At 36.6% G+C, this 13,594-nt stretch overlaps 1 protein-coding gene across 5 annotated transcripts in view; it reads right to left on the bottom strand.

Moving 5' to 3' along the window:
- The window catches only part of PPP2R3A (protein phosphatase 2 regulatory subunit B''alpha), a 181,998-nt gene that overhangs the window by 115,736 nt on the left and 52,668 nt on the right, over positions 1–13,594 (bottom strand). For 4 of the 5 annotated variants that reach the window (XM_003310043.5, XM_001153482.6, XM_054682260.2 and 1 more), the window contains one exon: positions 5,114–5,380. In XM_003310043.5, the coding sequence (XP_003310091.1) occupies positions 5,114–5,167 (54 nt within the window). In that variant the 5' untranslated portion in view covers positions 5,168–5,380. Of the gene's footprint in view, positions 1–5,113; positions 5,381–9,006; positions 9,468–13,594 lie in introns of those variants that run through there. The other variant, XM_001153412.6, reaches the window with a different exon arrangement.

Raw genomic sequence — 13,594 nt, 5'->3', positions numbered from 1 at the left:
TCTACAAGTAAAACCACAAACCACTGCTGAAAGAAATCACAGATGACACAAACAAATGGAAACACATCCCATGCTCATGGATGGGTAGAATCAATATTGTGAAAATGACCATTCTGCCAAAAGCAATCTACAGACTCAATGCAATTCCCATCACAATTCCTATAAAAATACCATCAACATTTTTCACAGAATTAGAAAAAACAATTCTAAAATTCATATAGAACCAAAAAAGAGCCCGCATGGCCAACGCAAGACTAAGCAAAAAGAATAAATCTAGAGGCGTCACATTACCTGATTTCAAACTATACTATAAGGCCATAGTCACCAAAACAGCATGGTACTGTTATAAAAATAGGCACATAGACCAGTGGAACAGAATAGAGAACACACAGATAAAGCCAAATACTTACAGCCAACTGATCTTTGACAAGGTAAACAAAAACATAAAGCAGGGAAAGCATACTCTTTTCAAACAAATGGTGCTGGGATAATTGGCTAGTCACATGTAGGAGAATGAAACTGATCCTCGTCTGTCACCTTTCACAAAAATCAACTCAAGATAGACTAAGGACTTAAATCTAAGACCTGAAACTATAAAAATTCTAGAAGATAACAATGGGAAAACCCTTCTAGACATTGGCTTAGGCAAAGAGTTCATGACCAAGAACCCAAAAGCAAATGTAACAAAAACAAAGATAAATTGCTAGGACTTAATTAAAATAAAGAGGTTTTGCACGGTGAAAGGAACAGTCAGCAAGTAAACAGACAACCCACAGAGTGGGAAAAAGTCTTCAAGATCTATACATCTGACAAAGGACTAATATCCAGAATCTACAATGAACTCATATCAACAAGAAAAAAATAATCCCATCAAAAAGTGGGCTAATGACATGAATAGGCAGTTCTCAAAAGAAGATATACAAATGGCCAATAAACATATAAAAAATGTTCAATGTCACTAATGATCAGGGAAATGCAAATCAAAACCACAATGCGATACCACCTTACCCCTCCAAGAAGAACCTTAACCCCTGCAACACCACAATGTGATACCACCTTACCCCTGAAAAAACAAAACAAAATAAAACAGTAGATGTTGGCATGGCTGCAGTGAACAGGGAACATTTCTACACTGCTGGTGGGAATGTAAACTAGTATAACCACTATGGAAAACAGTGTGGAGATTCTTTAAAGAACTAAAAGTAGAACTACCATTTTATCCAGCAATCCCACTACTGGGTATCTACTCAGAGGAAAAGAAGTCACTGTAAAAAAAGATACTTGTACATGCATGTTTATAGCACCACAATTCGCAATTGCAAAAATGTGAAACCAACCCAATCCCATCAATCAACAAATGGATAAACTGGCGCATGTGTGTGTGTGTGTGTGTGTGTGTGTGTATACACATACATACATACATACATACATACATACATATGATGGAATACTACTCAGCCATAAAAAGGAATGAATTAATGGCATTTGCAGTGACCAGGATGAGATTGGAGACTATTCCATGTGAAGTAACTCAGGAATGGAAAACCAAACATCATATGTTCTCACTCATAAGTGGGAGCTAAGCTATGAGGATGCAAAGGCATAAGAATGACACAATGGACTTTGGGGACTAAGGGGTAAAGGGTGGGAAGGGGTGAGGGATAAAACACTACAAATAGGGTGCAGTGTATACTGCCTGGGTGACGGATGCACCAAAATCTCACAAATCACCACTAAAGAACTTACTCGTGTAACCAAACATCACCTGTTTCCCAACAAACCATGGAAATAAAATTAGAAAAAAAGAGAATTAGCTAACTGGAAGACATGATTAAACCAACTTTTAAATAAACAATTTTAAGAATAAAGAGGCAAAAAAACAAACAAACTGACACACTCAAGATATCTTTTCAGGTAATTATATACACATCCCCCTCAACCTCCCAGGTAATTATATACACATCCCCCCTGCCCCAACTTTTTATTGAGACAGGTTCTCACTCTGTCACCCAGGCTGGAGTGTGGTGGTGTGATCATGGCTCACTGCAGCCTCAACCTCCTGAGCTCAGGTGATCTTCCTGCCTCAGCCTCCTGAGTAGCTAGGACCAGAGGCACATGTCACTACACCCAGGTAATTTTTAAAAAATTATTATCTGTAGAGATGGGGTCTCACTATGTTGCCCAGGCTGGGCTTGAACTCCCAGGCTCAAGCGATTCTCCTGCCTCGACCTCCCAAAGTCCTGGGATTATAGGCATGAGTTACTGTGCCTGGCCACGCATCCTCATTTTATAAAAATGCAGTGTTAGTTTTAACTTTTTAAAGGTATGTGCAGTTTACTTTGCTACCTGAGCTGACAATTAAGATCTAAGAGCAATGAACAAAAAGGCTTGGTGCCCATGAATAGAATTTAGGGCTATAATTAAGTATAATTCAGACAAGTTAATCAGACATATATATGTATAATGGCTATTGCACCACAATTATTAGGTATAAGTAGCAAATTGTTACGTAAATGACTGTCCCTATGGCTAAACAAATTAGTTTTCTATCTTTTTAAACTTCCCCATGTTATCTGTCAGTTTCAACACTGCTGTTTTTTTCTGATGCCACATACAGACTGATTCTCACTGCACATAAATGACAAAGTCGTTCCTCCGGCTCCCCACCTTCCAGAGACCTCTATCCTGCCTTGACTATATTCTTTTTGACACCTCCCTTGAGCACTGTGGAGTCTTTAGGCTTTCTGCTCTCCTCTCACTGAATCTGTGGAGTGCTAGCAGGGCCCCAAGCCACAGAGCAAGGCAGGGCTACCATGCCACAGGAATGGGAGGCCAGACCATAAAGGATGTGGAGGCAGAGCAGTACAAAGACACAGGAGAATGGGCTCCTCAGTCAGCAGTTGGGAATATTCAGAGGAAGAAGGGCTCTCCAGACATGGTGACCTCAGCACTGTACCAGGGAACTACTATGCCCTAATCTGGAAAGTTTCTCTTTGTCTGCTTACCTGAGGCAATCCATGAAACCTTCTGTCTCTTTCACACAAATTGCTCTCGTGTTAGAAATACCCTGTTGGCGTAATCTCAGCACTTTGGGAGGCCGAGGTGGGCGGATAACCTGAGGTTGGGAGTTTGAGACCAGCCTGATCAACATGGAGAAACCCCATCTCTACTAAAAATACAAAAATTAGCCGGGCATGGTGGTGCATGCCTGTAATCCCAGCTACTTGGGAGGCTGAGGCAGGAGAATCGCTTGAATCTGGGAGGTGGAGATTGTGGTGTGCCGAGATAGCGCCATTGCACTCCAGCCTGGGCAACAAGAGTGAAACTCTGTCTCAAAAAACAAAACAAAACAAAACAAAACAAAACAACAACAAAAAACAACAACAACAACCCTATTGGCATTTATGTAGTTACCATATTACCTCCAAATGCAGATTTCATTTAGCCTTGTTAAATTTTATCTTTTGGATTTACAGCCATAGTTCCAGCCCATTCAGAAATTTTATCATCAGGGTTCTGTCATCTAACGCAATAGCCACCTCTAAAAGAATTGGGTAAGAAAACCCTGAATGCCCTTAAAGAACTTGTAATATATTTGGATGGCTATTAACTGGAAGTTAGTTACTGTTACCACATGTCCAGGGAGATGACATATGTAGAAACAGCACTGTGCTAGAAGTTAGACAACTTGTCTCCCGGCATGAACTAGCTCTGTGACTTCAGGTAAGTACTTGTAGAACTGCAGTTCCCTCATAAGTAAAATGGAATGGAAACAGATAAGCTCTTATTTCTGGAATGAGTTTGTTTTTCATTAGAAGCATCTAGGGTATCAACAAGCAATTTTTAAGAAGGGGGAATGAAGGAAGAGAACAAAGAATTCCTTTTCATTTCCTTTAAAATCACTCTAGTTACATATCATTTAACAGCAATGACAAATGCTCTGTGAGGTCAGAGGTAGGGCAGGGCATGACAAGTGAGGGTTCAGGGACTTCTCCAATAATACACAATGGAAGCTAGGTCTTCAACATAGTGGATGCTGAGGAGGTTGGCAGGAGGGGAAGCCCACTCTGGAGGGAGAACTCTGAGAGCCCAAATGCAGAGGTGTGCCTATGAGAGGGCAAGAGGGTCACACTTATACAGGAAAGTTTTAGGCAAGTTTGGAAAGAAACTCTGGGGCCAGGCTGTGGAAGCCATGGAATGCCAGGAAGAGAAGTTTGAGGTTTATCCTGAAGAATGGTAGTTTTCCAACTTTTTAACATTACTCCTGAAAGCAGGGGAACCCTTCTCAGTGGAAGTGTGCACGGGCTCTTAGGTATTCTCACTTGGTCTCCTACTTGCCTCCATGCAGCCCTTAGCCTTCTAAACCCCTCTGCCTCTTGAAGCACAGCCTAAACTACTGCTAAAGCCTGAAGTGTGACCTGACTCTTCAATATTTATGCATAATAAAAATAAAGCCCAAACAAAACAAAGCACTGCTATAGAAGGTGGGAATTCTTGAATATTGCTAAATTGGGAAATGGCATAATCAAATATAATCTGATGGTTATGCTAAGTATTAACTGTTCTGGGAGGAGGCTGGAGGCACAGAATCAAGTCAGAGTAGTCCTGACATTAGGGGGATAAGATTTTAACTCAGAAGCAGTTGGATATATTTGAAAGTTCCAAAGACTTGCTTCCTATTGTCAAATCCATTTATTTCTGGGTAAAATGACTGTATTGAGATGGTCTAATGCTTCCTTGTCTGGCATTAGGGCAGTTATGATCAATGGGTGAGACTAAAAATCAGATTCCTATTCAGCACAAGGAAAAATTTTCTAACAAACAAGTATTTGACAATAGACCAGGCTGCCTGGCAAGGTAGAGCTTCTAGTCTCCGAAAGCATTCAAGCAGAGAATGAATTTATGAGTTGGTGATGTCTTGGAAGGGATTCTTATATTAAATAGGAGGTTGAAATGGAAGATCACTATGGGAAAAACAACAACAATTCCATGCATGCTTAAAAACAGAGCAAAGAGGCAGTGAAGGGGGGTGGGATCCGGGTTTCTAGAGAAGGGGAGGGGATCAGGGTTTCTAAAGAAGGGGAGATTGTAAATCATTTAGTAGTTACATTACCTTTGCAATTTTCCCCATTTCATAAATGTCTGCTTTCTGATCTTCAATATCCATGAAAGCAGTTTCAATTCTGCTTAGAGTTTGTTCATGATTACTACAGGTATCTGGGAGTCCTTCAGGAAAGTAGAACCGTGGAATGTTTATGGACAATGGCGCATTCACAACATTATTCACATGGGGAACCGGGGAGAGAGGTCGGGGACTACTTGGAGAGGTGGCTGGAGGTGGGAGTGGTGTTCCAGGTTTCTTTTCTGGTTTATTTTGAATCTAAAAGAAAAATAAGATTATGAGACACAAAAAATTTAAACAGTATTCATTTACTGAAAATCCTCACCAGCAATATAAGAAATCACAATCAGAGACAGGAGAGATTAAGGGCTCACTGTACTCTTAAAGGTGGTAAGCATGTTTCTAGGGAATGCTTTATCTGCACTAAATTAATTAATTTATTAATTATCTGCCAGTACTCAAGTTTACATAGATTTACGTTTAAAAAAATACATAGGTTTCTCCATCAACTATTTGGCAGACATTTCAAAAGACTCAAAGAGCAATGTTAGTTGATATATTAAGAATCTCAAGGTGTATTCTCACTCTGTTGGAACTGGATTAATACATTCTTTTTGAAGACAGTTCTTGGTCTTTCTGTGACTTTTACCTCTCTTTCAACAGGCAAAAACAAGTTCCTTTTAAATATATATATCCAAAAAGTATTTGGGGAAGGGGCTCCTTTTACCTTCTCTAGTTTGACTTTGCTGAGGTAGAATCACTGCCAGCCCTTGATGCTGAGAAAATCTTTGTTAAGAAAATTAAAGCATTTTAGTTCTGAAATGTCCCCTACCTGGCTGATTTATTTGCCACTAGGGCCATGCCATTTTCTGCAAGATACACATGTATCTTATTTGTGGTTTGCTCCAATAGGCAAAAACCATGGTCATTAATTTCATCACAACCAAACTCCCTTTACAGTTTAATAACTCATTTACAGTTTATATTCTTCTTCTTTTAAAAAAATGATTTGATGTGGCATACTATAAAGAGATATTAGAAAGGTCAGTAAAGAGTGGCAGGGAGGCAATGAGGAAATTAAGATTGCCCATGATTTAGGAAAAAGGGAGGGGAGGTACACCATTATTCAGGTAGAAATTTATCTTACCAATAAAGACTAAATTTAGTTCTGAGATTCTTACCAGAAAAAGCAAAAAAGATTCCATGAGGATTTTCATAGTTCTAATTTCCACTCTTAATTAATGGCCAAATTATCAAGGCTCATGAGCATGGCACTGTATTAGATGCTACATAAAGTATGAAAGATGAACACAACTGTTGACTAGCTAAATACATTGTATAGGTATTATGAACACAAAGTATTATTCAAATTTCTTCCTTAAATTACCCTAATGCCATCTCTAAAGTTTGAACAATGATATATCTGTAAGAAATATATCTATCATATTTCTTAACATATAGGTTTATAACATAATTTTAAAAATCATGATAAAAATTTTAGCTACCCTTAAAAATGTGAGTTTTATAAAGAGATAAGATTTATTCATATAAATATATGAAAATGGTTAAATCTCCTATTTTTGTCATAATAGCCCAATTTCCCTGTGTTAATATCTGACATTAATACACAGAATGGAGTCTGCTCATATATTAAGACTATTAGGGATATGAAGGCCAGTTGTCACACCATGTCTTTGCTACAGTATCAGGATGTCACCCATATAAAGCAATAGTCAAGGAAGAAACAGAACAAAGGGAAGTGATACCAATGAAATATGAAAAACTTAAAACACTGATGGCTTACTACTCTGTGACCTCAAAATGGTTACTTAACCTTTTGGAATTTCAATAATAAAACAGAAATTACAATGTCTACTTCTTAGAAGGTTGTTGTGAGGATTAAAGGAAATTACAAGATGTAATATAGGTAAAAGGTTTAGAACCGTGCTGGGCAGAGATCCATCTATCATGCAAGAAGATGAATGACAAGACCAAAGGATGAGATTCTCAAAAAATTAGATGAAGCATAATTTGGCATAATCTTTCAGATTCAATAATAAAATAATCATTTGCATATGTAAAGCAATTTGAAGTTTACAAACCACTTTTGAGTTAACAAATTGACAGTCCATTTTCAATAAACATTTCTCTCTGCCTTAATGCTAAATCTGTAAATATTACACAGTCCCCTAAGTCAATAAATTATTATTATTCTTCAAAGTGTTCTTAAAATTCTAAAGTAAGGCACAGAATTCTTCAGGGGCTTTACCTAGACCATTTATATTAGTGTCATTCCTTTTCCATTATTCTATGCTGAAAGAGATTTGTGAGGTTCAGGTGTACAATCACCAATGTTTTCTGTGGTGTCACATCTAGGGCAGTTATGCCCATAGAATTAAGACCACTGGTGCCAGCAGGGATGAAACCTGAGAGTCTCATGAATACATACTAGTGGGAAAGGTTTAGAGCAAGGTCTTCAATGTTAACTCTACGCTTTTGCTTTGACAGAAATAAGTGATATTCAGAACACTGGCTGCCAAAGATTTTATTTGAATGGGAAAATATCTGATTATAAAATATTCTGTTCTGCTTTTCTTAGTGTACTTAACACAGAGCAATTCACTGATAGGCAACTATTAATCCACTGGTCAATTCCATATTTAATAAAACTGATGTTAATATTTAAAAGGAAAATAACATTAAAATAATGCATTTATTTTGAGCTTTTGGATACTCAATTTACTTTCTATTGAGTTCTACAGGAGATATATAATTTAAACCTTAAAGTAGCTGAATAAAACTGGTAGTTTACAAACATTATGGAAGAAAACCTAGTAACATAAATTCTGCCAGATTTACTAGCAAGTTTAGCATCTGCTCACTTTGGATACAGTGGTTTCAGTCCAGTCTAGGAGCAGCATTAGAATAGAATTAGCTGGGTAAAATATTTCAATTCTCCATTTGTCTTTCCCTATAAACACAGTATCATTTAGATATTCATTCAGAATAGTATCCTTGTGCTATTATGTCACTGTAGCATTTCCAATATTTGATCATTTTTGACCTACAAAAAAGCAATTTCATATTTACCCAAATAATTTGAGATTATTCTGGGTCAGAATAACCATAAAACTATGGTTTCTTGCTGGATTTTGGATGGCCAGCATTTGTACAGTCCTTGATTTATATCGTAGTCAATGTTAGGCACTTGTTTGGTGAAACACTGCCATAGGTTTTAAGCAAGAAAGTAGGGACTCTGCAAAGTACTCATCATAGGCAGAAATGACTCAATTGCACAGCTTGCTTAGGGAAGACATTTTTAATGATCTAGAAGTAACCACCAGTCTTTGTTATCTACATACATTACGACACACACATACACAATTGTCTATATAGACAAATACGTCTTGCTTTAAAAAAAGATTACCAGGATTAACATACTTTTTAAACAAACATTTGTTACAGATGTATATGCATGCTAATATATAATCTATTGATTCAAAGTGCAAACAAGGCTTTTAATACAGAAATTCTAGTTTCTCAAGGACATTTCTATGAAAAATCCCGGTAATTTTCTACCTAAATTGTAAAATGTTCATTAAGTTGTATTTGTTGTCTCTAAAACTGGATTCCCTCTCTACAAGAGAAAAATGTGAGTACTGTACTCCAGGTCCAGAAGGTCTATTTTTAAACCTGTTGGAATCCCTCTGCAAATAGCTTTCTGCAAATAGCTGAATAGAGGACACACATTAATTCCTTGATCTAATATCAAGATACAAGGGAGCTGTAAAATTATTTGTGAGTTAGTTCACTGGATGGTTTTATTAGTAATAAAAATATTTTCAAAACAAAACAAAACAAAACAAAACACCCAAATTTCAAACCTGTGTCTGCTGAAATGACTTCAGCCGCTTCTTAAACCGTGAAGGGAGAACAAAATCACAGCCCCTTGCCAGGAAAGCTAGCTCTCCCCTTAAATCCGGGTCCCTTCGTAGAGATGTTTCCTTGATCATCATCTTTGAAAAGTAAATGTTTACTTCGCAACTGTCCAGCACACTTCTGAAGATAATCAGATTTAGCAAGTTGTCAATCTTGTCAGGTAGGAAGGTATTTTCTTCTTCTTATCTCCCAAAGAAATGAAATTCAAGCATTGTGCTCTCCCAGCCTCCACAGACCACAATCTATGCTTGTCCTGACATGCAGCTGGTTCCCAAATACAGTCTGTGGCTCCCAATACCTGCTCATAATTTTCAAGTTATAAACACAGCCTGCAGTGGGCCTGTTGCTCCTTGTTGGTAGCTTTATGTCAAATTGACCTGCACATGTTGAGAATATGGAGCCTTCTGGGAAAGGGAGCACCCACTACTCTGCGTACCAAAGTTAGAAACATTACAGCTGGACCTAAAAATAGTACCTTCTCAGATAATGCTAACTTCTTAAACTCAGGGTATGTGAGGTGTCAATCCACATAAAGCAGTTTCTTCTCAAACTAGAAGAAAAAGAGTATGTAGAACATTTTCGGCTTTTTCTCTTTAATATTTTATAAAAAAAAGAACAGGCTGCTGAACTTCGAATTTGAAACTATTATTTTAAGAATAGTTTTTTATTTTTTATTTGAAGGGAAGTAAATACCCAAATCTTTCCAGATCTCTCCAGTCAAAACAAGAGGAAAAACAGAAACTTTCATTCTCAAATGGGAATTTACAAAAAGATCTGTTGATCTCAGATGTAAAATTTTTTAAAGCAAAAGACTATCATAGTTATCAAACATTTTCTTGAACTGATGATGAACATATTTGAAAATCTGTTCTTGGAAGTATTAAGAAAGTAGAACAATTGAATGCCATAGAAAAGAAGTTTTAGATACATATAAGCAAGTGAAATTTGGCTAAAAAAAAGGACAAAAGATGATCAAACAGCAATGACATACTACATACTGAATTTGTAAGTTTTCTTCCTTTGAGAAGCTTTAATCAGTTAAGATTTTAAAAATACCTATTATTTCATCATATATTAAATATCTGCCTCATATAGTTATTTGTAAGTGAATCATAAAGTAAAGTCATCCTTTGGTAACCGTGGGGATTGGTTCCAGGACCCTCCACGGACCAAAATCCACAGCTGCTCAAGTCTCTTACATAAAATGTGTAATATTTGCATACAAGCTACTCACATTCTCCCATATACTTTAAAGCATCTCTAGATTACTTGTAATACTTAATACAATATAAGTATTATGTAAATAGCTGTTATACTCTATTGTTTAGGAAATAATGACAAGAAAAAAAAGTCTGTACATATTCAATACATATGCAACCATACTTTTTTCCCCAAATATTTTCCAACTAGATGCAGAACACATTGATACAGAGGGCTGTTTTCTCACATTTAATATTTAGATTTCAATATTTATTTTCAATCAACCACATCATTCAATATTTTTCTATGTCTAGAAAATATACACCAAATATTATTAAAACAAAAAAATAGCTTACAACCCTCTTTTACTGAACCTTTGTCTAATTTAGTGGGAATTAAATTCTTTGGTTTTCCACTGTTTCCTACAAATTTAAGTCTGCTTTTTCCCACTGATTTCTTTTCAAGACATTCTGACAACTCTTTCTAATGTATACATTAGGCTTATATGTCTAAAGCTGTGTTTTAAAGAATTTCTTTTAAGTGGCAGAGTCTTCCGTTCACATCAAATTTTATCTGAAAGCTTTTGATACGTACTATGATTGAAAGAGGATTACAACTGAAAACCACTGGTCTTATGCTTCATCCTGAGTCTTTCCTTATTTTCTCAATTTTCTCTCTCACTGGGCTTCCATGTTAATTCTTTGAGGTGGGTAGCTTTCCCATATTTTTTCCTTACACTCCCGACTAGAATACTCTTTTTCTCCCTCATTATTTATCTCCTAAATAAAATGTCAAAAAGGTTTGTAGGAATGCAACTAGGCCTTTAGACTTACAATTTAATGCTTATTCTATTAAACCACACCTTAAATTTCCTCTCCTTCCCAACACCAACCTGTGGCTGTAGGTGAGTAGGTTCATTCCTTTCCTGAGAATGCTCCCTTTCCTCAAATTATACATTCTAATCATCTTTCAAGATCCAACTCAAAATTTAACTATTTCATGAAGGCTTCCTGTTTATTTAAGTCCCCTTACTGTAATTCTTAACTTTATATATACAGCACTTAGTGAAATACTATATGACGTCTCTCAAAGGAACTCCACTTAACATATTATCTTATTTAGCCAAAGCTCTCCATTTCTCCTCTGAAACAGAGCAACTAATGCCCATCACACACAGATTTGTGGCTAATAGTTTCTCTTACACTCTCATATTTCTTACCTTAGTAGTTGGGTTGTGTGTTTACTAAGAGTCAGCTGCATTTGTCCTCAGTCTGTTTATGCTGGTTATACTTTTCACAATAATTATTCAATTCATTACATAAACTAACAAAATATAAGCGTGGAAAAGAAAAGCTGTTCTAAAATTTAAAAAAACCCTAAGTTTTAGTAAAAGTAAACTACTAAAAAGATTTTGCTGTAAAATTAGGTAAGGGTGGGATGAAAGAGAAAAATCACTAAAGTTTAGAAGGTGTCTACATTCAAATTGCTTTACTACTATGTTCTCTCTCTAAAGAAACTAAAACTACAAATCAGACAACAAACCTATTATGAGTGTGATTTATCAAAGAAATATGTCACAGAACTCTAAATATGTATGAGACTTATTCTCAGAAAAAAGGCTTTGACCCTCTATCAAAAGACATCAGAATAAATTAATGCCTGAGTTAAAATGTTTATATAGACATTTTATAGTACACACACATATAGTTTATGATTCCCTACTATCAAACTCAATCATGTTCAGGTAAAAGGGCTTCTACTGTAATATTTTGTAACTTGATCATTATTTTCCAGTAGTGTCTAAACTCTTGAGGACAAGAGTTTAGATTTTAATTTTATAGTCATTCAATTACTCAACAAATATTTTTATATATAATCACTTATATGCCAGACACTTTGCTTGATATGAAGCTAGAGAGATGATAAAGATGTGGTCTCTTTCTTACTGTGCTTTCTAGCACAATGTTGGTTTGGAGCAAAGGACAAGAAATATTTTCGTTTCATTTACTTCCTATAAATCTGCTAAGTTTCAAAGTCAGAACAGTGGTTAAAAGCCTGCCCTGTTGTTATACTCTTAAGCAAGAAAATATTTCTTCATGTCTTTTGATGAGGAAATAATCGGTAAGTTTTGATATATCAAAATGTTTTCCAAAAAATTCAGAGGCAAAAAGACCAGGATCCCTAAAGGGCTTAGAAAAGAACTGGTCTGTGGCAATGAGTTATTGACAGAGGAAGACTAGCATGAAGTTGGTTTATTTGCTTTTTACTTATTTACTTGTGTTTGAATGGAAGTATTAGTATATATGCTTGGTTTCTGAGAGGATCTGAGAACACGAGTTAGTTTCAAGGAGTTCATGACAACTGGAATATAGCACCAAAGAATATGGTTTTTAGAGTGACTCTTGCCAGGAAAAGATCAAACATAGGGGAATTTCACTACAGAGAAATATATGATCTGTGATCTACTCTCTTCTCTCTCTGCTTTGATGACAAGGGAATGTACAATCTATGGGGCTGGGAATTATAAGAGAAAAGCTGTTTTGGGGTGACAGGTTTCTCCTGGAGGAACTAACCAGAATGAGGAAAAATAGAGAATCATAAACACATAGGTTATAAATTAAGTTTGAGCACGTGGAAAATTAGGAGCTGTGTGCAGTTACAATGGAAAGAGCCACTGTAAAAGTTTTCCGAATGTCTTTCTGGAATAAACTAAAAAATATTTTCTCCTGCTCCCTGCAGCATATAATTAAGTCCATCCTAACAAGCTAGCTGATTACCACCAGTAGGCACTTCCTGCACAGCTGCCTGCATCTCTTCTTGGCCTGCAGATCACTCATGAACTTTCCCTGTCTGAAGACACAGGCAGTCCTATCTGGACCATGTGCTCAATCTGAGTCTTCAGGATGACAACGATAAGAGAGCCTTATTAGGCAAAAGACTGGTGCTCTCTGCTGTGGGGGTGGTTGGAACACATCAGTTGTTAATTTGAGATCCAGCTGTCTTGGTCTGGGTCTGGGGTTCCTTTCCTGCCTTACCATTCCATGTATCTTTCTCCAGAACAAGCATGCTTGGGCAAGGGAGACAGTCTTTCTCAAAAAGAACCGGGTAGGATAGGCTGCTGGGCATGAGTTTTACAGGTTCCCTCTGGCAGAGTTATATGGAAGAGAAGCTGGCCTCTCCACTATGACCCTAAAAACTAAATATTTTTTTTCTTTTTTAGGATAGCCTCTAATATCCCAAGCGAGAAAAGATGCTCCCTTACCCTATACTGAAAGGACCTACAAAACTGAGGAATAAGTTTAAAATGTACCCTGAAGGAAGGTAAGATTGGGT

The sequence above is a fragment of the Pan troglodytes genome, chromosome 2, assembly GCF_028858775.2.
Source record: "Pan troglodytes isolate AG18354 chromosome 2, NHGRI_mPanTro3-v2.0_pri, whole genome shotgun sequence".
In the NCBI taxonomy this organism is placed as follows: domain Eukaryota; kingdom Metazoa; phylum Chordata; class Mammalia; order Primates; family Hominidae; genus Pan; species Pan troglodytes.
Note: the sequence above shows the minus strand (reverse complement) of the source record. Positions and strands in the feature narration are given on the sequence as shown.